Source organism: Ochotona curzoniae, unplaced genomic scaffold (assembly GCF_017591425.1).
Source record: "Ochotona curzoniae isolate NIBS_2020 unplaced genomic scaffold, NIBS_Ocur_1.0 contig_2861, whole genome shotgun sequence".
Lineage (NCBI taxonomy): Eukaryota > Metazoa > Chordata > Mammalia > Lagomorpha > Ochotonidae > Ochotona > Ochotona curzoniae.
In genome coordinates, this window is record NW_024465620.1 from 2,408,471 (window position 1) to 2,432,317 (window position 23,847).

Sequence of the window (23,847 nt, forward strand, 5' to 3'; positions counted from 1 at the left end):
CTGACAGAGGTCGGGAGTGGCAGGAGCCGAGAAGCCCAATGTCCTTGGCTTTGGCAGCTGGATAAAGTTGGGCTTGTCTTTTTGTGAGATGGGGAGACCGTGGGAGGAGTACTGGGTGTGTATCGGGGGAGTGGGCAGCGATCAAGAGCTCAGAAACTTATTTTTAGACCCATGACATTTGAGGTGCCTGGTCTCGAGTGGAAAAGTTGAGTGAGTAACGAGATGAGTGGAATGACAACAGCAGGATTATTCGTATCAGAATCAGTGCCTGCAAACATGACTGCGGTAAGCCTTGGAGAACACGTCTACTTCCATTGTGCTAGTCATCACTTTGGGGGGCAGTGGGAGAGGGGTGTATACGGCTTCTTTATTTCCATTTCCTCGGGGCTGCCCTGCGGTTAACTCCTGGGCAGGCACCGCGTGACTTGCCTCCATCCCCATCCCCACCGAACCTTGAGCAATGTGGGCCATCCCACACCCACCACCGTTTCCCCCTACCCTAACCACTCAACGCTTTGTAAGAGTTTCACATCATGTTTATTAGACCCCAAAAAGTTCCTCTAAAGGATACCGCACATCTCTAGCGACCTGCCTGGTGGGATGAGGTGGGACGGGGGCTTGGGTGTCCTCCCCACACTCCAGCCAGGTCCTATCCTTCCTCCTTCCCCCACCGTGGGGACCCAGGAGCCAACCACCGTGCCCGGTGCCCAGGCTCCAGCCCCATCACGCTCCCAGAAACCAAGATCTCAGGTCTCTAGACGCCCTCCTTTTCAGCGACTTCATTTTGAGTTCTGGGAGAAGCTGGGGGGACACACGCGGGCTCAGCGGGGTGTGGACAGGCGCCGGCACTGATGCATCCGGTAGGCACACACGTAGAAGATTCCTGCGTGAGAATGGATCCCAGGCGATACTGCTCCCACCCCCCGGATTCCGCAACACTGTGCTGGCTTTCAGCTTGGCTGTCTCACAGCCCATGGACACCTCATGTATGGAATCTGCATTCAACCTCCCTGTGGTCCGTGTGGGCACCCCCTGCCCCCGGCCCAGCCATTCCATCCTCCCAAGCCCTCCTGTGCATGGCACTGCCTTTCCCACCCCTGGGCCCCCCGGTACCTGCGAAGAAGGTCATGAGCAAGGCCACCCAGCCCAGAATGTAGGACCAGGAGAAGCGCCAGTCCCCAAAGCGACGGCCGAGGAAGCTGACCGTGACACCGGTGTAAATGGCCAAGCCCAACAGGACAAAGAGGGCTGGGGAGAGAGGGCGGGAGGAAGTGGGTGGGTGACCAGAGCTGGGGAGAGAGGGAAGGAGGAAGTGGATGGGGGACCAGGGCTGGGGCTGGGTGTGGAGAGTGAGGGTAGAGAAGGGAGTTGAGGTGGGTTGGGGGCAGGGGAGGATAAGGAGGGGGTTGGGTTGAAAGTGGGATGGGGATGGGGTGGGGATGTGTTGTACTATGAAGAATGTGGTGGTTGTCACCTAGTTTCATGTAAGGAGCATCCCTATCACTCACGGGCCAATGGGTGATGCCTCTGGTCTCTAGCAAGACCGGTGACGTGATGAGAGGGGAGGGTGTGTGTTGGTGGGTGTGCCGCAGGGGTGCTGTGGGCCGCCTGGCACCAGTTCTGTCTCAGAAGGGAGCTGGAGAGCGAGCTTCATTACTGGCCAGTGCTGCAGTTGACCAGGCTCACACGATGCCAGGCCAGTGAAGCCCTGGGTGCTGAAGCTCAGTGGGGGCTTCCTGGCCTGGGACCCCCGCAGGAGGGTAGCATCTGACCACAAGGAGAGAGGATTGTCCTTGTTTGCCTGACCTCGAGTCACGTCCTGTTGTGCTCAAGCTGAGGCTGTAAGAAAGAGAGCTTCCAGCAAGTGTTTGATCCTGACTGGTCCTGGGAGCCTCTAAGCTGCGGAGCCAGTTGGTCAACGGGGCAGTGACACGGATAGACTGCTTGTTTTGCGGGGAGGGGTGGGCTCACTGGGGGCTGTGCCCTGGAGGCTGTGTGGTCCACCCCTAATTCTGGGGGTAGGTGGTGTTAGTGTAGGGTGGAGACAGGAATAGTCCAGGCTGAGGCCTATGGTTGCGATAGGGTTGGACAGAGGAAGAGGAGGGGTGGGGGTGAGAGGGGTTGGGGACAGGAAGGAAGAGTAGACAGAGTGGGGTCACTGAGGGCATGGATGGGGTGGGGAATGGGAATGAGGAAGATTGAGAGTTGGGGTGTGGCGGCATGGAGAGGACAGGGAGATGGGGCAAGGAGAGGGGTTGGGGTGGCGTCATCACTCACTGGAGGCAAAAAACATGATGCCAGCCGAGAAGGGCCGGGAGAGGCGGGTGAAGGCGGACTGCTGCGCGAAGGCCAGGACGCCCATGATGATGCCCGCGGTGGCACACAGGGCAGACAGGATCATGAAGGCCCGGGTGGCGTTCCAGTATGCTGCAGGGGGACCCCACGGTCACACCCAGGCCTCCTCCACTGCCAGTGCGCAGGGCAGGAAGGGTCACCATGAGCCTGAGGACCACCTCCTCCTTCTCTCCATCTCCTCCACTTCTTTGCAAATGCCGTCTGCTTCCCCTACAAACTCGTCCTCACCCTGCAAAGCCCAGCTCCCGAGACACCTCCTCCCTCTGCCCTGTTTCAAGCAGGCCGCTGTTCAGAGCCCAGCTGTTGGCATGGCTATGGAGGTGGGGCATGCAAAATTGGAATTTTTTTTTCTTTTTCTGAAAGAGCTGCACATCCGGAGGTGTATGTAAAAGTCTCTCCCGACCTTTTAAATCCTGGCCAAGACTTTAGAGGTGCTGAAATGCCATGCAAAGCAATCAGCCACACGCACCACTGTGGTCTGTGCTCTGGAAACCAAGCTAAGAGCTTCTGACTTACTCAGCTGCTGGGCCAGGGCAGGCCCGTCCACTGCCCCATGCCTCAGTTTACCCCTTCAATAAAGAGGCATCACCTTGTCCCTCAGGGTTGGCTCAATGACACGAAGCAGGTGCCTGTGATTGTCACGGAGCTCAGGGTGGGGTGGGGCTTCTCCCGTCCCTCATCAGGAGAACGGGGGTCAAGTCTTGTTCATGCAAACCGTTGGCTCGCCCTCTTAGCTGAGTGACACAGAGACGTGTCCGTTCCGCCGCAGTGCTGAGTGCCGCGCGGGGCACGCAGCAGGCCCCCGGGAGAGGCTCATCCTGCTGCTGGAAGCAGTAACCTATCACTAGCATGGATTTACTAACATGTTAGATGACAGCACTTCAACAAGCTTGTGGGAAAATGGATCGGAAGAGCAGTTGGTTTGAGGCAAACAGCTGTTGACGTTCGTGCATTTTTTAAATGAGTTTTTTGTTTCAGATTTCTATTTATTTATCTATTTATGAACGAACTGGAAAGGCAGGTATACAGAGAGGAGGAAAGACAGAAAGGAAGATTTTCCATCTGCTGATTCACTCCCCAAGCAGCTGCAATGGCTGGAGCTGGCCAATCCGAAGCCTGGAGCTTCTTCTTGGTCTCCCACATGGGTAGGTTTATGGGCTGCCCCTGACTGCTTTCCCAGGCCACAAGCAGGGAGCTGGATGGGAAGTGGAGCTGTCAGGATTAGAACCGGTGCCTATATGGGATCCTGGCACGTGCAAGGCGAGGACTCCAGCCACTAGGCTACCGTGTAGGTCCCTTTTCATTAGTTTTTGAAGAGTTTTTCCACGAAGTTTTTGAATAGTCCTTAGTTACTCTAGCATGTAAAAGTATATTCCATAGGATCCATGCATTATAGGATATATATATATTTAGTATATATTATGTCTCACAGAAGTATATACAATATGTCACATTGTTTCACATTGAAAGGTACGATGTACCCTTCATGTCCTAACTGTATTTACTTACATTCTCACACAGTGAATTATATACAATGTTACCGAGCTGCTGTGCCTGATACATGTTATCTAATGTACTCTGTGTGTGCTCACGGCTTTCTAAAGCTTCCTGTCTCTGAATCCCCATGGCCCACAAGCACCACGCTGTGCCCCCCTACAGGCTGGCTCCCCCAGGCAAGGCAGGTGACAGCTCCGCCCAAGACTTCTCCCAACCCCCGCAGGAGAACAGCTTTCTGAGGCGAAACCTGCTTTGCGGGAATGTAAACATCTGTAGATCTAAGGCATGGGTGGCTGGATGCATGGCAGGTGGTCAAATCGCATCCTGCCCAAGATTTTGGCACGTGTAGGGTCTCCGCCTGGCTTCTGCATGCCATGGTGGCTAACAGCTGTCAGAAAATGCCAGGCTGGCAGCGCTCTCGGTTCAGCCTGCCGTGCCTGAAACTTTCCTGAGTCAGGAAATGCCACCTCCTGCAGCAGCTGAGCCCAGGGCCACCGCTCATGGTCTCTGTAGTTACGGAACACCCGGAGGGAGCGGCACCGTCCCCCGGCAGGTTAAGCTGCTGTCTGTAACACGAGCATTCTACAAGGACATAGGTCCGAGTCCTGGCTGCTCCACTCCTGACCCAGCTCCCAGCTACTGGGCCTGGGAAAGCAGCCGATAGCCCACATGCTTGGGTCCTGCCACCTACATGAGAGACCTGGAAGAAGTGCTTTGTTCCCAGCTGTGGCGATGGTGGCCGTATGGGGAGTGAGCCCAAGATCCCAATTCCGGCTCTGTCCCCTCCCTGCTGAGTGGCCTTGGGCTGGTCCCTTCCACTCTCTGTGCTGCAGAGCTGTGAGGCTCTGCCCTGGGGGACCTATCCCCTCTTCCAGCAGCCCCACACCCCTGCCAGCCCAGCTCACCGATGCTCTCCGTTTGCAGGAAGCACTTGCTGCCCAAGCAGTACCTCCACAGGCCCTGGTGGGCAAAGGACCCTGACAGCCGGTACTGCATCCAGTGGTCTGTCGCTGTGGCCACCACCAGCAGGATGGTCCCCACCCAGGCACAGAACAGGCCTCCGCCCAGGAAGCTGTACATGGCGATCTGCGGGCAAGGGGAACCAGGAGGAGGCGCTGCTGAAGGCAAGGTGGTGGGATGTGAGTTACCAGGGCCCTGGAGGTAGAGATCTGGGTCCTGGGGTGCAAAGGCTTGGGGCCTGGACCCTTGAGTGTGAGGCAGGAGGGGCTGGGATCTTGGACTTCTGAGAGTGAGGTAGGAGGGGCTGAGGGTCTGGACCCTTGGGTGTGAGGGAGGAGGGGCTGGGCTGAACCTGGATTCCTGGGTCTGAGGGAAAAGGGACTGGGGTTACCCCTGGGAGCCAGACACTTGGGGCCCTGGGAGAAGAGGGTCTGGGGGTTGGGACACCACATCCCAGCAAGAGGCAGGAAAGCACCTGTCCCCTAGGGCCTTGGGGAGGGACCAGCTGCGGATCCCGGACCCAATGCCTACCTGTGCGGCGGAGCCTGCTCCAAGCCCTCCTTCTGCCTCGGCCTCTCTGTGCAGACTGAGTTGGCCCAGCTCGAGGGGCCTCCCTGGCCCTGCAGCGCACCCCCACCCCAATCCCTTAAGCCTTCCCACACAATGGCTCGGCCATCCAGCAGCTTCCAGCGGGCAGAACTGCAGCCGTGGCAAAGGGCCCCCGAATGCAATCTGCTGAGGCAGGGATCCAGGGGCTCCCACCCTGCCACCCCCTCCTGGCCCCACTGGCCACCCTCTGTGAGCTCCCCTCTTCCCACAGGCCTTGCTCACAGCAGCCGGCTGCCTAACTGAACACACGCAAGAGACAGACAAGGCACACATTTATTCTCAACCAAGGCCTCCCCTTTGGGGAAGCAGAAACAGGGCAGGGGGTGGGGCTACAGGTGTGTGTGTGCTCCTGTGGGGTGACAGGGGGGTGAGGATGGAGGCGGGGCGGGGGCTGAGGTGGGAAAGCAGGTGAAGCAGACTTTAGGCTTGTGCTGAGTTAGGAATGAGCATGGAGAGGGCGTCCAGGCGGACGGGAACGGTGACCGAGGCCAGGCTCTCCCAGAGCCCCAGGTGGGCTGGGCCTGGGGTGTCCAGGAGGAGGGTGGAGCTTGTGAATGGGGAACCCGGGGTACAGACGGGGTGGGAATGCCCAGGACGTGGTTAGGGACCAAAGAGACAGATGTGGGTGAGGTTCCGGCCTTTTCAGATTTCTGAGCCAAGTCCAGGGTCCACCAGGGAAACTTCCAGGACTTGCCCCTAAGGCGGGGGTGGGGATGACAACAGGGTCTTTCCGGGGACTTCTCTCACAAGGCTAGGGTCACTCCTGGCTTCAGGGGAACCCCCTCATCAGCTGACGGGGGGCAGGGGCTGGGTACCAGGCCTCCCGGGGCCTAGTATTCAGTTTCCCAGTCTTCAGCAGTTGGGGGCGTCTCAGGAGGGGGCTCCAGGCCTCGTGTTTTCTTCCCATCCTGGGTGGGCAGTGGCGGTGTTGTCGGTCGGGTCTTGGGACCAGCCCCAGGCCTCCCCGGCCAGCCTCTCTCGGGCTGCTCAGCCCTCCCTGAGCCCCATCGCTGCTGACTCTGGCCCTGACCTGGCCCCGGGCCCGGGCCCTGGCCTCGGCCTGGCCTGCGCCATGCTTCCCACCCACCGCGGCCCCGGGGTGGCCTCTTGGCCATGCTGGGTTGGGTGCAGCAGTCCTGGGCCGAGCATGGGCAGGCAGGCATAGACTGCTGGAGGCTGTAAGCCCCGAGGAGGGCACTGTGCAGCAGGTAGGAGAGGGCGTCGAGGCGGATGGGCACGGTGACCGAGGCCAGGCTCTCAGGGAGCCCCAGGTGGGCTGGGTCTGGGGTGCCCAGGAGTGAGGCTGGGAGGACTGGGAAGGGTGCAGCAGCACATGACCCGGTCTCCGACGGCAGGGGCAGGTTGCTCCTAGGACAAGACGACGGGTCTGAGGATCTTACAGACTCAGCATTTTCCTGCTGCTGGGTTACCTGTGCACCTGCCCACGGCCCCCTGACTTCTTACCTTCCCCTCTGCACCAGCCCCGCTGTGCACCTCAGCATATCAGAGGGCATCCGGCTGCCCCCTTACGCTAGGGGCTCAATTCTTTGACTTTGGGGGAAGCTTAATTCTTCACATCAAAACCAGCTTTGGTCAGTGCCAGGACAAGGGCTGGGTGTGGCCAGGGCTCTGACCACAGGGGCTCCGGTGGTGTGGCCTCCTCCACGTCTGTGCCCTGGGCATCCAAAGCTGTTCTCGGAGTTCTCCATCTGAAGCATTCGTTTCTCTTTCTCTAAGCCCAGGGTTAGCTCTGTCCCTTCAAACCCTCTAAGACCTGGCTTCTCTGCCATCCTACCCGGACCCCTCCCCGCCTCAGTTCTCGGCCACCCTGGAGCAGGGGGGAGCTGTGGGTTGGCCTCCCTAGCTGCGCCTCCGCGCCCTCTCTCGGGGTGTCGTGGAGGGTCTCTCTGTTTCTCACCTGTCCGACTCAGTCTCGCCCTTTGGTTGTTCCATCCTCACCAGGGAGTCTCCAGCGTCTTCCAGCAGGTTCCACGGCCCAGGGCCTTGGTGGAATGGCGGCAGGCGTGGGCGTTGTTCCCGGAGCGCAGAGCGCGCAGAGTGTCGCCCCAAGCCGGGTCTACTTACTCAACGCCCAGCACCCCAAGAGGCAGACTCCTCCGCTTTGGGCCTCAGGGGGACCGAGTCCCCGGCTCGTTCCAGCTGACCTAGCAGCACAAGCCCTCGTCTCCTCCCTCGGCCCCTACAATCCCGCAGCCTTCTTCATAGCTGGGGAAACCCACAACCCATCTCTTTCTCAGGCCCCAGGAATCCTGGGTCCCCGATTGTCCCCCATACCCCACTACTGCCTGGTCCTCCGAGCTTGTTCTTCAGCCATAAAGGGATAGTCAGGAGGGGGAATGTGGGTCCCTGGACATGGCAGGAAAGTTGCGAAAATCATGTAGTGGATCCTGTGAATTCCTCACCACGTTCCCCCCAGTATTGTCATTGTCCCCGGTCCTGTGATGGAAGCCCACACTTCCTCTGCCATGGAGTCCCTCGTGCCCCTGGACTCTGGGCTCCCACACTGCATGTCTGCAGGCTTCTCCCACCTGCAGCCCTGCTGTCTTTCCTTGAGGGTATTAGGGCAGCGATAGGGGTTTCTCTTTTAAGAATAAATTTATTTTATTTTTGATGATTACATACTTGAGAAGGATACAGGCCCATGTGGACTGCTGATCAGGGTGGGAAGGGTTGAGGGATGGAGGGAAACGGATGAGGAGACACTTGTTTCCATTTTTTTTTTTTCTTTCTGTATCTGGAGAAGAGGGGAGAGGAGAGGGCTGCTCCCAGCAGCCTAACTGCACCAGGGGATGGGAGACGGCCACTCAGTGTCACCCCAGGGTCCCTGATGTGGAGCATGTTCTGAGTTCAGCACTCGAGCGGTTTCTGGGATTCTGTTGATCTTGCTGCTCCAAGGGTGAGGAAGTCCTGCCAAGGTCCATTGGCTGGCGGTCCTTCTCAGAGTGTCCACTTGGCAGAGACGTTCCTCAAAGCTTGGTCCAATGTCTGCCCTCCATGGCAGTCAACGTCCTGGGCAGGCCTCCAGGAGCTGTCACAGCCGATGGGGGTCTCTTCTAGTGAATACCACCGACCCAGTTTAGCCTTCAGCTCGTGTGTGACTCAGCCGGACCTCAGAGGGGGTAACTGGTCCAAGGTCACGGAGCAGGTAAGTGGCACGGCTGGGATTCAAACCCAAGCAACTGAGCTTGAAAGTCTGTGTTTTCAGTGGAGGCCCAAGTGCAATGGGCTTATGCATCTTAATTGTAAGGTTTACTGGGTGGGGTGGGTAAAGTGGGGAGTGAAAGGGAGTCCCTATGCCTGTGGGATTGTATCATGAAAAATTAAAAAAAAAGAAAGAATGTTAAGGCTTGTTTGAAAAGCAGAGCTAAAGAGAGAAAGGGAGAAAGTTTCTATCCTTTGCTTTATTCCTCAGATGGCTGCAACGGCCAGAGCTGAGCTGATCCCAAACCAGGAGCCAGGGGCCTCTTCCGGCTCTCCCACATGCGTCCCAAGGACATCAGCCCTCCTCCACTGCTTTCCCAGGCCACAGCAGGGAGCTGGATGGGAAGTGGAGCAGCTTGGAACTCAAAGGCAGGGTACCCAGGCAGGGTGTGTTGGCCCTTATCTGTGTCTTTAACGAGGCAAACGCTGCCTTAACAGAACATACGGACCAGGTGGGGTTAACTTTTTTTTTGGGGGGGGGGGAATCTCACGGCACCTCCACTTAGAATGCAACCTCATGTGGTCATCAAGGCACTCTGTCTTCCACAGCGCAGGCGCATCAAGGGCAGTGAGTGCCCATGTCCGTGGGGGAGGGAACCAGTGGAGTTGACAGACTGGGTGGTGGAAGTGGCCACTTGGGGAGCGAATTAACAAACGGAGGACCTTCCTCTCTGTTTCTCCTTCTCTCTGTAAATCTGCCTTCCAATAAAAACAATCAACTTTAAACAATTCGGCATAACTTATGTAGGTGCAAACACTTGTGAATTTTCTTGGGAGAAATTCATGATGTTCTGTTTAAATAATACTTTATTTGAAAGGCAGAGTTAGATCTTCCGGCTGGTCGCCATGACCCGTGCTGGGCCAGTCAGGACACAGAACTTCGTCCCCGTTTCCTCATGGGTGCAGGGGTTCGAGCCCTGACCATCCTCCTGGCCGCTGTGAGGTTCTAGAAAAGTCCGGGAGTGACCTTGACCGTGGCCTTGTGATGCTTCCGGAGTCCGCGTCCTCACGAGACAGCACCGTCCCGGCAGGACGGATGACCTTCCCTGCTGTCCATCAGGCAGCCGACGCCCGGTGCCGGCCTCTCTCCGCCGGCCGCACCGCACTCCATCGCATCAGGAAGAGCTGAACGCATCACCAAGGAAACGCTTCCGGGATATAGGCAGGGCCGTTCTGGAAAAGGACCAATCAACTTCCGCGTCTTGGGGGACGTGCGTCGACCCCGCCCATTCCTTGCTAACATTCCGCGTTCTGATTGGCGGGCGGGCGAGCGCGCGTTACCGTCCCGTTTCCGGAAGACAAGGGGTCGTTTCCCAGTCCTGCCCTGAGCTAGCAACCTCGCTCTGGATTGGCTGCAGCGGCCTCGCCCTCGTGCCCTAATTGGCTCTCACCTTTTCGCGCACTTTCTTGAGCTCTTTTTCTGCCCGGGTCTTTGTCTGCAGCGGCTGAGGTTCCCCCTCCACCTATTCTTCCCCGTAGACTCCCGAGATCTCCTTTCGACCACCAGCCTGGTCTTCACGCCCGCCGCTCACCCCTGAGTCGGGATCCACCCTCTCTTCTCCCCTCCTCCTGTGTGTGCAGGGGCCTCACCCCGCGGCAGAGGTCACTGACCTGTAGGATCGAACAGACCTTCATTCTCCACCCACTACTGTCTCCCCAGGGGACTGCAGAGGCTTGGGGTGGGGAGGCCGGGGTCCCGCCGTTTCCTCTGGTCCTGCATCAAAAATGGCACGATAAATCAGGTAGTTGAGACACAATGCTAAAGTGTTGCTCGCAGGACTGGGTGCCCCAGGTGGGGACGATGGCTGACTGCGGGTCCTGGGGAGGGCGTATTCGTCCACGGAGGGTGTGGCTTGGAAGGCCCACACACATAGGAAATGACCGAATTACACCGTGACCCACCCTTCGATTCTGTAATGGCTTCCTGGTACACTTGGTAGCTCACATCTAAGTTTCTCATCCATTCATGATTTCCTCTAACTTTTTGAATTTCCTCTTAATTTTTTTCATGTCATCAGCTAGGGTCCACTGTTTGTTCTTCTGAAGTTTGTCATGAAAGGCACAGATCTGAGGGGTATGAATGAATAATTCTAGCCTGTTGAAATATTGGACACTGTTACTCAACCCCCAGGAAATTCCCTCTTATTCCTTCCCCATGAATGCCCCCCCACCCCCGCACCCGCCTCTCTCCACAGGCAACCCAGTTCATGGTTTTTTTTCTGTCCTGATTTTATTTCCACAAAACTTGTGCTTGAGTCAGACTTTGGAAGTTGTAAGGATTTTCCATGCAGAGACCCCCCCCCCCCCTTTTTTTTTTCAGGCACAGGAGTATTTGTGAGGTCAGGAAAGAGGCCTTGAAATTTGGGCAAAAAAAGTTCAAATTGGGCAATAGTCAGAGGTGGGGTTGTAGGATTGCTGTTTCTTCATAAGGAACACTGATTTTGTCCATTGTCTTTTCTTTCCTCAAAATGTGTTCGAAAGGCTGAGTTACAGAGACAAAAAAGCCTTTGATCTGCCGGTTTGCTGCCCCAATGATGGGCTGGGCCAGACTGAGCCAGATTCCTGGAACTCCCTCTGGGTCTGCCACGTGGGTGGCAGGGGACTCAAAGCTCTTCGGCCATGTTCTGCTGCGTTTCCGTGTGTATTAATGGGGAGCTAGGTTGGCCGCAGAGCAGCAGATTCAGCCTGAAGTTATATGGGATGCTGGTGTCACAGGCGGCAGCTTAACCCGTTGCACTGCAATGCTGGCCCCCTGTAGGAAATTTGAATGAGGACAGGAGGGGTGCTGTCACCAGGCTTTCCTGCGTTGGAGGCTGGCTCAGTCTGCGCTGCTCTGATGGGATTCCTACAGAGATGTGTCTCTCCCACCCTCCTCGGGTATGTCCGGGAGGTGGGCATCTCCGCTGGGGTCTTCCCTGCTGTGCCCCCCGCCCCAGAGTTCTTTCTTAATTCTGTTCATAACAGTTCCGATCTTGCCACCTGAAGTCCCCATCGACAAGCCCTGGTATTGTGGGGTAGGAGTTCAGCAGGGCTTAAGGGGCGTGGAAGCATTGGGTACCCAGGGGGTTGCAGGGTGTGTAGGGTGCCATGGAGGTAGCTCGGCTTTAGCTGTTCCTCTAGGAGGGTAGCAAGAGGGTGTGTGGCATGTGCCAGCTGGTGGCATTGGAGAAGGGACCCAGGCACAGTGCCCACGGGCAGGCACATGGGAGTTGAGACGATCTCAGTGGACCTCTCTGAGTCCTTGGGTTTTTGCTGTGCAAGAGAGCCTGTCTTGGACACTGGGCCAGCTCGTTGAGGGCTGGGGAGGAGCTTCAGCCAGCAGAGATCTCGGCTACGGCCAGTTAGATCAAGGGTCTCGCTCCGCTGTGTTGTCCCTTCTCCAAGCCTCACTGCTTTGAGAAATGAAACCAATGAACCACAAATAGAGAGAGAAAGAAGTTGATCTCAGAGCCACATGGTCCTTGTCCATTGGAAGGTCCAGTCCTACTGGATGGGAGGAGGAGTGATGGGATTTAAGTTGAGTTAGAGGTTAGGCTGCATTTCCGTTCTTCTCTTTCCCCTCTCCTCCCCTCTCCTGTTTTTTTCCCCCAGTATTTTATTGAGAGCCAGGTGTGCCCTCACAAACACCAGGATCCCATATGGGCACTGGCTTGTATCCCGGTTGCTCTACTTCCCATCATCCAGCTCCCTACCTGTGGCCTGGAAAAGCAGTGGAGGACGGCCCAAAGCCTTGGGACCCTGCACCCACATGGGAGACCTGGAAAATGCTCTTGGCTCCTGGCTTTGGATCAACTAAGACCCAACTGTTGCAGCCATTTTGGGAGTGAACAAGCCAATGAAAGATATTTGTCTCTCCTTTCTGTTAATATGACTTTCCAATAAAAAATAACAAATCTCTAAAAAATATTTTATTGAAAGGCAGATTAATCCTCAGGGCCGGCCAGAGAGCGGCAGGATGTCTGAGGGACAGTGTTAAGGGACGAGGGAAAGAAAAGTGTGTGGCAGAGAAGAGTGGACTAGGAGACCCGCACCGTTTAGCATTTGCACTTCCTGGAGTGAGCAGCCTGCAGGCACGCTGGTGTGTACAGAGTTCCCGCTCTGCTTGGCACTGCTTTTCCTGGGTGCTGGGTCCCAGTGTCCCAGCATCCTTCCTCTTTCCCTCCGACTCCTGAGTCACTACCGCAGGACTCGCCACCCCGACGGGTGATTTTCAGTTACCCCTGGCCAAACGGGCCGTCCTGGCGACCCCGCCTGGCAGTTCCCAAGGGTCACGCAGACCTCTAAAGCTTGCTACCGTGGCTGGATTTGGCAACACAGGGCAGGGCAGGACCAGCGTATCTCTCAGTCCTCACAAGGCTTCTGGAGAGTTCCTGATTTTTGCACGTGGCTCATCCAACGCCTTCTGGCTCCAAGTGAACCCGGGGGTGCTACAGTGCTGTCTGTTCCAAGGCCTTGGGCTGGATCCCAGCCATTGGCTGTGTCGCCGTCAGCCCTTCTAGGGGACAGGGAGGTTGTGCTGGGTGACCTCACACCACAAGACTTGTTTCCTGGCAGCTAGGGTCAGTTCCTTAGCCCAATCAGAAGGAAGCGGGGCCAGCCACTGACCTGTTGTGCAATCTGCCACAGTGGCCGGACGAAGGCCCCTCTGGTGAAGGAGCAAGAGGAGCCCAGGAGAGCAGAGGAGGCACAGCACACAGCAGCTCCGTGCTTTGCAGCCTGCCCTCCCTGCTCTCCACACCTCGTACATCCTTTGCACCTGCTACAAGCCGAGAAAGCGCCAGGAGTTGGAATTGCGACTTACCGATCCTAAGATCTGGATCTTGATAATACCATCTGTCCTTGTGAGTGAAAGCAGGACATCTCTTTACCCACCTAGGGACCAGCTGTGAGGTGCTGACAGAAAGTGGCAGGCATTCGTGGCTCACTCACGCAGCATCCCCGGCACCTGGGGCCATCTTGGGGTTACCATGCCGAATACAATGCAAACACTGCCCCTGACACCGTGCCGTCCTCTGTAAGTCGTCACCACACTCTGTTGCTTAAAGAGTGATGGCAGGAAGATAAAGTTAGGACCGACGTGGCTTCTGGCCAGTTGGTGGATGAGAGATTTGCTAAGATGTTCCAGGTGCTTGCCTGGGTATGAATGGGGTGACGTGTTCTCGGGGGGACTGAGAGAGAGTGCAAGAGAGACACTGGGCCTTTGCACCCCCTTTATTGGAGTCCCCGTTCTAAAGCCCATGAGCTCCTCAGTGGAACTTGACTTCTGCATAATCCACATAGGCATCTTCAGACTTCGAGGTGTCCCGGGGCCTGAAGCCAGGGAAGTTGAGTGCGGCGTAGTGTAGTTCCTCCTGGCAGCTCTCAGATACAGCGTGCAGGCCCTTTGGGTTCTTCTTGTGTTCCTGGGAGAGGGCAGCCGTACCTGGAGCCGGGTCCTGGGGAGGGCTGCTGGGTCTGCCCTTGTGATTCCGAGCCTGGGTGGTGGTGAGGAGGGAAAATCACTCGTGCTTGCTGAGCCTGAATCCCGCCCTCACTGAGCCAGCATCTGCAGCAACGGGACCAGCAGCAAAGGCAAACACTGCAGTAATGCGTTGCTGATTAAAAGCCACGAGGAAACAGCGGTGAGCTCTGCTGATAGTCCAGCCAGACGTTGCGTGGCCGTGACAACGAGGAGTTCCCCCTGCAGCAGCGCCAAGACGTGACATACGACATACGGGCTCCAGGAGAGAAGGCTCGGCTACCCCAGACACAGTGGCGGCATCCTAGCTCCTGCGGCTACACCGAGCCAGCGGGAGGTCCCAGCATGAAGTGAAGTCACCTAGATTCGGGGTCTCTGCCGCCTCATCTCGCTCTGAGGCAGATGAAGTGGGGGCGGCAGGGAGACAGTGGCTCCCAGAGGTTAGGACACCATCACAGCATCATTATCACCCCATCACAGGAAGTGGCCGCTGACATCGCCCCACAGGGCAAGAAGCGCCTAGAACAAGCTAGGAAGCAGGTGCCGCTCCCTGCCCCGCTTGCGCACCGCTGCGGCTCCAGCCAGGACGCCCCGCTTCCACTCACCTTGGGGACCACGTTGATGTACTCCAGGAAGGTGCTGCGCCGCGTCACCTTCGCCCTCGAACCCTCCGCCAGGGTCGGTTTTCTCCTGAGCGTCTTCACGCTGTGGGGGAATGAGCGAGCCCCACCTCGGTGTCCACTGACTGCTCTGCCCGTTCCCCGACAACCCCGAGGGACCCCGGCATGCGAGCAAGTGCCACCCCGAACTCACATGATCAGGATGAGGCAGAGGAAGAGGAGGGTGGTGACGCCGACTCCCAGGCACACTCCTTTGGAGAACACGGTGGGTGCGAAGCCCCCTTCATCTGCAAGGAAGGGAAAAGTGTGGGGTCTGCTCAGGCCCCTTCCCCACCAGGCAGCTCCCCTGGCCGCCCGCCGAAGGCTCAGCCCGCTGCACCCAGTGACCTTCAATCCCTCTGCTTTCTCTCTACCCAGGCTCCTGTCCTGCCCAGCTCCAGCCCCAGCTCCGCCCTCTGGACATCAGTGGGCAGGGGGCCCACACCTGGCAGCCGCAGCAGCAGGACCTGCGCGCTCCGGCCCCCGTGGACATTCCAGACCTCGCAGCTGAGCCTGAGGCCAGGGCCGAGCTCCCCGCGGAGGCTCAGGGAGCTGTTGGCCCAGCGCCCTGCAGAGCTGGAGGTGACCATGAAGGAGGTAGCACTGCTGTTCCCGCTGCTGTTCCCCTCCAGCAGCTGCTCCTCGAGCCGCCAGCGCAGGGACGGGGCTGGCTGGGCCTGGGAGGAGCATTTGCAGTGCAGACCCTGGGCCTCCCAGGAGCAGGAGGGGCCCGGCAGCCACGGGGGGTCTGAGAGGAGGGGAGAGGGGTGCTAGGAGAGGGTCAACCAGTGCCCTCCCCTCCGCAGGACCCAGCTGTCCGCTTCCTACTCACAGTGCACAGCTAGGTACAGAGAGAGGCGCTGGGCACCCAGCTTGTTCCAAGCCAGGCAGCTGAATTCTCCTTCGTGCTCTGGCTGCACCTGCGGCAGCTCCAAGACCCCCGGCTCTGAGGGTGGCGGGATGCTCTGGGCCTGCGTGCCCCAGGTCCAGCTCAGCACGGCTGGGGGACTGCTGTGGGCTGCACAGGCCAGGCGCAGGGGCCGTCCCTGCAGGACGGGGAGGACCGAGCCGTTCCGGAGGTTATCCATGACTGAGGAATGGAATAGGCAGGATGGGTGATTGATCAGTCCATCAGCAGAGCAGCTGCCCACCCCCTGCGGGTGGCCCCCAGCTGGGCAGCAGGCCCCCTCTCCCACCTGTGCTGTTTCCTTGGGCAAGCGTTGCAGTCAGGTTTTCTGGAGGGTCTGGAAGGAGACGGAGAGCAGCTGCAGGGGGGCAGGGACCCCCACAGGGCACAGGACCCGGACTGACGGGGTAGGGGAGGGGTTAGCCACCTGCAGGGTCCCAGGCCATCCAGGCCCAGGCCACACTTACAGTTCACAGCCAGGTCCAGGCTACGTTGACTCGAACCCCATCTGTTCTCAGCCCGGCAGGTGTAGCGCCCTGAATCCCCAGGCTTCAGCACCGGCAGTTCCAGTGCCAGGGACGTGGGGCTCGAGGGTTCAGACCTAGTCAGCTCTCTGTCCCACAGGCGCCAGGCCAGCGAGGCGGGGCGCTGGCTAGCGGCAGTGCAGACAAGCCGTAGGTACTGGCCTCGCTGGGTTTCCAGCTGAGTGGTGCCTTCCTGGGGCTCCAGGGCTGCTGTGGTGGGGAAGGCGGCTAGACGGAGACAGAGAGGGGGTGGGGGAGGGAAGAAGGGGGAGGGGAGACAGGGAGGACAAGTTAAGAGGAGCTCACCCCCCACTCACTGAAGTTTATTTACACAACCCCAGTCCACCCCCCTCACCCCCCAAAATAGAGGACTGGCCCAGCCACACCCTCGTAATACCATACCTGATGTCTTGTCCCAAGAAAAGCTGATGGCTGGGTCTCTGGGGGCAGCTGCAACAAGATGGCGAGCTCACTTCAGGGAGTTTCTTTGTTTTAAACAAAGATTGTTTCATTGATTTGAAAGGCAGATGGACAGAGAGTCCTGGTTCCTCACTCCCTAGGTGGCCGCAGTGCAGGGAGCCTGGAATCCATTCTCTGTGCTCCATAAGGATGGCAGGCACCCAGACACTTCCCAGGAGCCTCAGCAGGGAGCCCGAGTGGAAGGGAAGTCAGGACCCGAACCAGCACCTCCCTGATGGGATGCAGGAGCCCCAAAGCTGTGGCATCACATTCTATGCTGGGGTGGGGGGTGCTTGGTTCCCCACCACAGGAAAGAACTCCCTTAGGAAAAGGAAAGGAGGCCTCCTGAGGAGGACAGCCTGGGAGTGGGCCGAGAGCCTGGGGCATGCCCATCGCCTGCAGGGCACTCACCACCCAGGCGGAGGCGGACGCTCTCGTGGGTGCTCCTGGCCGATAGAGGGAAGTCCACTCGGCATGTGAGTTCGGTGTCCTGGTCCTGGAGCCTGGGGCTGAAGCTGAGCACTGAGTAGTGGGTGCTCCACAGCTGGGTCCCCTGGGTGGTCACGGCAGCCCCCATCCAGGAGAAAGTAGGGGCTGGACACAGCTCAGAGGTCAGGTTAAACACGCAGAAGGCTTTCACTGGCCGCCCGGGCTCCAGCTCCTCGGGGATGAAGATGTCCGGCTTCTGAGTCAGGGCTGGGGGACAGGAGGCACATCCAGTACCCGGGTTGCCCCTGTGAGAGCCCCCTGCCCCGCCCCCATGGCCCGGGAGCCCGGCCCCTCCCCCATGCTGGCCCCTCCCCCATGCGATACACCGGTCCCCACCACGTTGCACACCTGTCACCTCCAGCCAGGGCCATTGCTTGAAATTATATTTCACTTTGTCTCCCCTCTCCAGCCGGAAGACATACAAGCCCATGTCTTCCATCCGGGCATCTCTGAGCAACAGGGAGCAGTTGTTCTTGCTGGGGTCACCCACGAGCAGGAACCGGCCCCGGGCAGATTCCTGCACCTCTCGGTCTGGATGGTTTGTGGCCACTGGAGTGCCCTTGAGCGTGTCAGTGTGTTTCGTGAACCAGTAGCCATAGGCCGGGGTGGTGTCCGTCCAGCCGTCCTTGGGGTACTCGATGGAGCAGGGCAAGAAGACACACAGGCCCTCCTGCACCTTCACGTGGCTCGGCACCTGCACCTTGTACAGCCAGTCCTGAGCCCGAGACCCTGTGGGCACACGGACACTCAGCCCCAGCCCAGCCAGGACCCCATGGGCACACGGAGGCTCAGCCCCAACCAGCACACCATGGGCACACAGAAGCTCAGACCTAACCTCAACCAGAACCCCCTGGAGGCTCAGCCCCAGCCAGGACCCTGTGGGCACAAGGAGGCTCGGCCGCAGCCCAGCCAGGACCCTGTGGGCACACAGGGCTCAGCCTCAGCCCAGCTGGACCCAGGTCCCCCGCAGGCTGCTGACCCACCTACCGTCTGATATCAGGGACAGCAGCAAAGGCAGCAGCATCATGGCCTAGCGAGGTGCCAGACGAAGCAGGTGCATTCCCCAGCTGGGCGGCCAGCCGCTGCTCGGTGCTGTGCAGATGGGGAAGCCGAGGGCGGATGTTGAGCCCTGGGGACTGAGGCACACAGGAGCTTCTCCCCCAGACTGTGGGACCCTCTTCCCCTTTGTGCCTGCCTCGCCCAGCCGGTCCCTCGGTGGCTTCTCTGTCTTTCTTAGTGGGGCAGGGTGCTGCTGGCTGGGCTTGGGGCTGGTGGGGCAGCTCTTGTCCCAGACACCTCAGGGGGAGAGCAGGGGAGGGGTGTCTGCGTCTGGCCCCCTGGGGAAGCTGTGGGTGGATCCGGGAGGTGGGGACTCTCCCTCTGGGTCCTGGTCATTGAGGAAGCAGAAGTGAAAGTTCTCATAGGGGATTCGTGGTGGAGGTGGAGGTGGAGGAGGGTTCACGGAGGGAGAGCTCTTGGCTGCTGGAGTGCAGGACGCCCGGTCAGGGATGGACAGAAGGGCGGCCTGCCTCGCTCTCTTTGGTCTGAGTCGGCCCCAGACACTACACAGATGGACATGCACAATAAGAAAAAACGGTTTTTCAGTTCCAAATTTAAAGGCATCCAGACATTTTGCATGTTGGTTCTAAATCTGGCACCCCTAGGCTGGTCTCCGCCCACTTCTTCATCCTCCCTGTGAGCACATGACCCTGTGCCCTCCAGAAGCCCCGTCCTGCCCCTCGGGTGTCTGTCCTGCCTCCCTGCCCACATCTGTCCATCACATCCTAGGGGACAACACTGGCTCGTGAGGTGTGCACCTGGCCCCGGGGTGGACACTGCTGGCCGGAGCTCCGGGCAGTGGAGAGGACACAGCTGGGTGGGGGCGGAGTAAGAGCTGCCAGCTGTTGTCTTCTTACCCGTCCCCTTCAGCCCCCCAGAACAGCTCTGTCCGGCGGCACCCTGGGTTGTCCTGCCAACCCCACACAGGGCCTGAAGTGGGCTAGGCACCCCAGTGCCCATAGGGGACCTTCTCCAGCGCCCCAGATGCTGAGACAGACATTCTCAAGGGAACCCCAGTTCCTTCTGGCTGACAGAAGCCAGGACGGGTGGCCTTCTGCTGACCGGCCTCCATGCTGCCCTGGCCCTCACACTCTCTGTATTGATTTGTTTCAACTGTTTTTATAACTGGCGTTGTGGCACAGTGGCATCCTATACCAGAGCATAGTTCGAGTCCTGGTTGCTCCATTTCCACCCCAGCTCCTGCTGATATGCCTGGGAAAGCAATGGAGCATGGCCCAAGTGTTTGGGGCCCTACACCCACATAGGAGACCCTTTCTCAGTTACTCTGCGTCTCAAATAGGCGTTTATTTTTAAAGTTGTTTTTTTAAATTTTAAAGATTGTATTAATTTTTATTGGAAAGTCAGATATACAGAGAGGAGGAGAGACAGAGAGGAAGATCTTCTGTCCACTGATTCACTCCCCAAGTGACCACAACGGCCGTTGCTGCACCGACCTGAAGGCAGGAGCCAGGAACTTCCTCCAGGTCTCCCATGCGGGTGCAGGGTCCCAAGGCTTTGGGCCGTCCTCCACTGTTTTCCCAGGCCACAGGCAGGGAGCTGGATGAAAGCAGAGCAGCTGGGATATGAACCTATGGCTTTCAAAGCTAACTTAAAAAAAATTATTTGAGGGGATGGTGCAATGGCGCAATTAATTAATCCTCCATCCAACATCTCATACAAGTACCGGTTCAAATCCTGGCTGCTCTGCTTCCCATCTAGCTCCCTGCTTGTGGCCTGAGAAAGCAGGGAATGGTGGCCGAAAGCCTTGGGATCCAACACCTGCTTGGGAAACCTGGGAGAAGCTCCTGGCTCCAGGCTTGGGTCAGGTCAGCTCTGGCCATTGTCGCCATTTTGTACAGTGAACTAGCAGATGGAAGATCTTCCTTTCAGTCTCTCCCTCTCTCTGTAAATCTGACTCTTCAATAAAAATAAATAAATGTTTTTTAAAAAACTATTTGAAAGGCAGTTACAGAGAGATGTTCTTTCATGCCCTGCTTCATTCCCTAAATGGCCACAGTGACTGGAGCCGGGCCAGACCCAAGACAGCAGCCAGGAGCTTCTTTCAGGTCTCTCAAGGTCCTGAGCACTTGGGCCATCTTCCATCCCTTTCCCGGGTGCAAAGTCAGGGAGCTGGATAGGAAACGGAGCAGCCGGGCCTGGAACCTGCACCCATACGGGTGCCAGTGCTGCAGACAGAAGCTTAATGTGCTATACAGTACAGTGCCAGCTCCCCCCAAACCAACTTCTCCCATTCTATGGGTGGTCAGCCTTGAACTCTGTTCTAGGGAGGCCTGGGGGCTTCACCAGGAGGAAGGGGTGGGTGATGCTCAGGAAGGTGGGGGAGGGCGGTCCCAGTGCTGGGTGGAGTCCAGGTGTGGCTGAGGCCTTGAGGGTGCTGAGGGTATTCTAGGCAGTGCCCCTCTCCCCGCCTGGCGGGCACCGCCAGCCTCCTGTGTCCTTTGGTCCAGGACAGACCTGGAGTCCCAGCTTGCTCGGGTGGAGGCCTGCGCTGCAGACAGGACTCGGCCACCAGGAGGCGCGCGGACTCGCCGGTGCAGGCTGAGCTAGAGGAGCCGCGTCCTGGCTGCCGGAGCTGGGCGATGCACGCGGTGCAGACAGCTCTGGCCAAGGTGAGGTCTTCAATGCCTGCATGGCACCTGCAGCCGCTGTCAGCTTCTCGCGGCGGGAGCGACACGGAAGCGAGCCGCGCTGGCCACCTGCCGCTCTCACCGAGCGCTCGGGTCTCCCAGCACGCTCGCCCAGTGTCAGAGGCGAGCAGTTTAAACCGTTGCTGATGGGCTCTGCTCATGGATCGCACAGAAAGGATCAAACAGCGGTTACTTGCTCCCCAGCATCTCTGTTTTACTGTATTGCTATTATTATTATTTTTTAAAGTAGTGGTGTGTGGCTTAGCTAGTAAAACCTTCACCTGTGGCTTTGGCATCCCCTATAGGCACTGGTTCGAGTCCCGGTTGCTCCACTTCCCATCCAGCTCCTGCTTGTGGCCTGGGAAAGCAGCAGAACACGGCCCAGTGGGAGACTTGGGATGAAGCTCCTGGCTACGGATTGGTCAGCTTAGCTCTGGCTGTGGTAACCCTCTGTGGAGTGAACCAGCAGGTGGAAGATCTTTCTCTCCATAACTTTGCTTTTCAAATAAATAAATATTTTTTAAAAGGTGATATAACTTGAAAAACATTAAAGTCTTAATTTCAGCCATTTCAGTGCCACCTTTAGTGGGCTACACCGTTTGGGGGTTCCCCTGTGAGACCACACCTTCCTCCTGGTTCCGTTTTCATCGTCCCTGACGTAGTCGGCTCCCTGGGGTCTCTGACCTGCTGCTGTGGTCCGTGTGGTCCACGCGAATGGGCTGCTCATCTCCTCTGCCGTCAGGGGCAATGCTTTCAGTGGGGTTTCCAGAAACGCCCCCAAACCGCGTTGCCTTTCCACGTGGGGCTGCTGCCGAGTGTCATGTTTAGGAAGTACGTGACGGAGAATCAATTGGAGCGTCATTAAAAAAAAATACTTATTTTATTTGTAAAAGTAGATTTACAGAGAGGAGAGACAGAGAGATCTTCCTTCTGCCAGTTCACTCCCCAAGCGGCCATAATGGCCAGAGCTGAGCTGATCTGAAGCCAGGAGCCTCCTCCAGGTCTCCCACGTGGGTGCAGGGTCCCAAGGCTTTGGGCCGTCCTCCACTGCTTTCCCAGGCCACAGGCAGGGAGCTGGATGGGAAGCGGAGCTGCTGGGATAGAACCAGTGCCCATTTAGGATGCTGGCACATGAACGGTGAGGGTTTAGTCCCTGAGCCGCTGCACCAGCCCCCATTTTCTCTTTCTTTCTTCTTCTTCTTCTTTTTTGTTTTTTTTTGAATGATGAGGGCTCCTCTGGCGTACAGGTGTATTGTGTGTGCCTGCCCATCTCTCTCCAGAGCAGCACATTTGGGCTGCCTCCATTTTTCAGTCTGTGGGAGCCGTGCTGATTTGGAAATTCAGGCTAAGCCCTGCCAGCACCTGCTGTCTGTCCTTTCAGATGTTTCCCCAGGGGTGGGGTTGCTGGGTGACGTGGTGGCTCTATGTTGAACCTATCGGGGAACCCCAAACTCTTCTCTGTAACTGCTAAACACCTTTGCATCCTCGCCAACAACATTTGGGGTTCCGGTTTCCACATGGGGCTCACTGTAGGGCGTCATCTACATGCTGGTGATGTGGTGCCCCATTGTAGCTGGTTCGCGTCTCTCTGGGGACTCATGGTGTGAGGCAACAGTCCCACGTGGAAAGTCATCGAGGTTTGGAGGCGTTTCTGGAAACCCCACTCCGTGGTGTGTACTGACTATTTGTAGATACTCTTTGAATGAACGCCTGTTCAACCCCTTGGTTCAATTCTGAATGAAGATAAATTTTAAAAATATTTTATTTTCATTTGAAAGGCTGAGTTATAGAGAGAAGGAGAGACAGAAGGACACCCAAAGAAAAAGACTTTGCATCCACCCTTTCACTTCCCAAATGGCTGCAACAGCTGGAGCTGAGCTGCTCGAAAGCCTGGAGCCAGGAGCGTCTTCCAGGTCTCCCACATAGCTGAAGGGCTCCAAGGCTTTGGGCTGTCTTCGGCTGCTTTCCCAGGCCACAGGCAGGGAGCTGGATGGGAAGTGGAGCAGCTGGGACTCAAACCGGTGCCCATAGGGAATGCCGATGCCACACGTGGAGGCTTAGCATACTACACCACAGCACCAGTCCCAAGGGAGTTTTGTCTGCTTGTTGGTGAGAGCTGATTGTGGAAACTGGGCTCAGCAGATGTGCAATTTGCATAGTCTTGTCCCCATTCTTTTCAGTTCGTTGGTGCCACCCGTGATGCGTCTATATCTTCCTTTTCCTGCTTGTGCTGTTGGTGATATTCCAGAGGAATCAACCGTCATGTGCATCTTCTTCCAGCATCAGCTCTCACACACAGGTCCAGCTCGGGCACATGCTGGTGTCTGTTAGATGGAAGACGTCCAGGATGGCTCCCTTTCCGGGGCTATCCACGCATCCAGCACCACCATTGGGGTAGCTAATCTTTTGGTTCTGGTGCTCTGAGCAAAAGCCAGCAGACGATGGGGCCAGCCTTGCACTATGGCAGATAAATGCTGGGACTAAGGTACCCCATGAGGCTCAAGGGGCTTTGAAGGGGTAAATGGAGGATTCTCAGTTAGGTAGATGAGCCAAGTTTATCCAGGGGCATCCAATATAATCCCAAGGGAGATTGTGAGGAGAGAAGGAGAGCCCTGCCCCCTGAGAACCTCAAAGCTGCATGGTTTGGGGTATAGGGAGGAGAGTGGAATGTCCTGCAGGACACAGGGCAAGTGGGGTCTGTGTGGGCAGCTGGGAGTGAAGATGTGAGGAGGGGCTGAGGAGAGTGAAGGCAGCATCAGTCCATCCTTCCACCCATCCATCCATGCATCCACCCATCCATGCATCCACCCATCCATGCATCCATCCATCCATGCATCCACCCATCCATGCATCCACCCATCCATGCATCCACCCATCCATGCATCCATCCATCCATGCATCCACCCATCCATGCATCCACCCATCCATGCATCCACCCATCCATGCATCCATCCATCCATGCATCCATCCATCCATGCATCCACCCATCCATGCATCCATT

The 23,847-nt window shown here is 57.6% G+C and overlaps 3 protein-coding genes across 3 annotated transcripts; all 3 read right to left on the reverse strand.

The window, feature by feature from the left end:
• Positions 1-518: 518 nt before the first annotated feature.
• On the reverse strand, positions 519-5,397 carry LIM2 (lens intrinsic membrane protein 2). Its single transcript, XM_040978351.1, has 5 exons — positions 5,344-5,397; positions 4,758-4,938; positions 2,278-2,427; positions 1,114-1,248; positions 519-883 (listed from the first exon to the last, which is right to left on the reverse strand). Exons 2-5 carry the CDS (start codon positions 4,930-4,932, stop codon positions 822-824), a joined length of 522 nt encoding a protein of 173 aa, XP_040834285.1. The 5' UTR covers positions 4,933-4,938; positions 5,344-5,397; the 3' UTR covers positions 519-821.
• Positions 5,398-6,251: 854 nt separating this feature from the next.
• On the reverse strand, positions 6,252-7,374 carry CUNH19orf84 (chromosome unknown C19orf84 homolog). Its single transcript, XM_040978221.1, has 2 exons — positions 7,340-7,374; positions 6,252-6,789 (listed from the first exon to the last, which is right to left on the reverse strand). Exons 1-2 carry the CDS (start codon positions 7,372-7,374, stop codon positions 6,252-6,254), a joined length of 573 nt encoding a protein of 190 aa, XP_040834155.1.
• Positions 7,375-12,540: 5,166 nt separating this feature from the next.
• On the reverse strand, positions 12,541-18,684 carry SIGLEC10 (sialic acid binding Ig like lectin 10). The gene is made up of 10 exons (XM_040978051.1): positions 18,127-18,684; positions 17,488-17,868; positions 17,065-17,346; positions 16,135-16,401; positions 15,957-16,004; positions 15,593-15,850; positions 15,206-15,508; positions 14,915-15,008; positions 14,707-14,806; positions 12,541-14,117 (listed from the first exon to the last, which is right to left on the reverse strand). The coding sequence occupies exons 1-10, from the start codon at positions 18,164-18,166 to the stop codon at positions 13,890-13,892; spliced, it is 2,001 nt and encodes a 666-aa protein (XP_040833985.1). The 5' UTR covers positions 18,167-18,684; the 3' UTR covers positions 12,541-13,889.
• Between the last annotated feature and the right edge of the window lie 5,163 nt (positions 18,685-23,847).

Bases quoted from the DNA above. Each gene is read 5' to 3' on its own strand.
- LIM2 (XM_040978351.1), bottom strand. From the start codon at position 4,932: ATGTACAGCTTCCTGGGCGGAGGCCTGTTCTGTGCCTGGGTGGGGACC. The intron at 2,428-4,757 runs GTGAGCTGGGCT...GTCCCCCTGCAG, and splicing joins CCTGCAAACGGAGAGCATCG to CATACTGGAACGCCACCCGG. The intron at 1,249-2,277 runs GTGAGTGATGAC...CTCTCTCCCCAG, and splicing joins CATCATGTTTTTTGCCTCCA to CCCTCTTTGTCCTGTTGGGC.
- CUNH19orf84 (XM_040978221.1), bottom strand. From the start codon at position 7,374: ATGGAACAACCAAAGGGCGAGACTGAGTCGGACAG. The intron at 6,790-7,339 runs GTGAGAAACAGA...GTCTTGTCCTAG, and splicing joins GGCGAGACTGAGTCGGACAG to GAGCAACCTGCCCCTGCCGT.
- SIGLEC10 (XM_040978051.1), bottom strand. From the start codon at position 18,166: ATGATGCTGCTGCCTTTGCTGCTGTCCCTGATATCAGACG. The intron at 16,005-16,134 runs GTAAGTGTGGCC...GTCTCCTTCCAG, and splicing joins CCTGGACCTGGCTGTGAACT to ACCCTCCAGAAAACCTGACT. The intron at 14,118-14,706 runs GTGAGTGGAAGC...ACCACCACCCAG, and splicing joins ACATCAACGTGGTCCCCAAG to GCTCGGAATCACAAGGGCAG.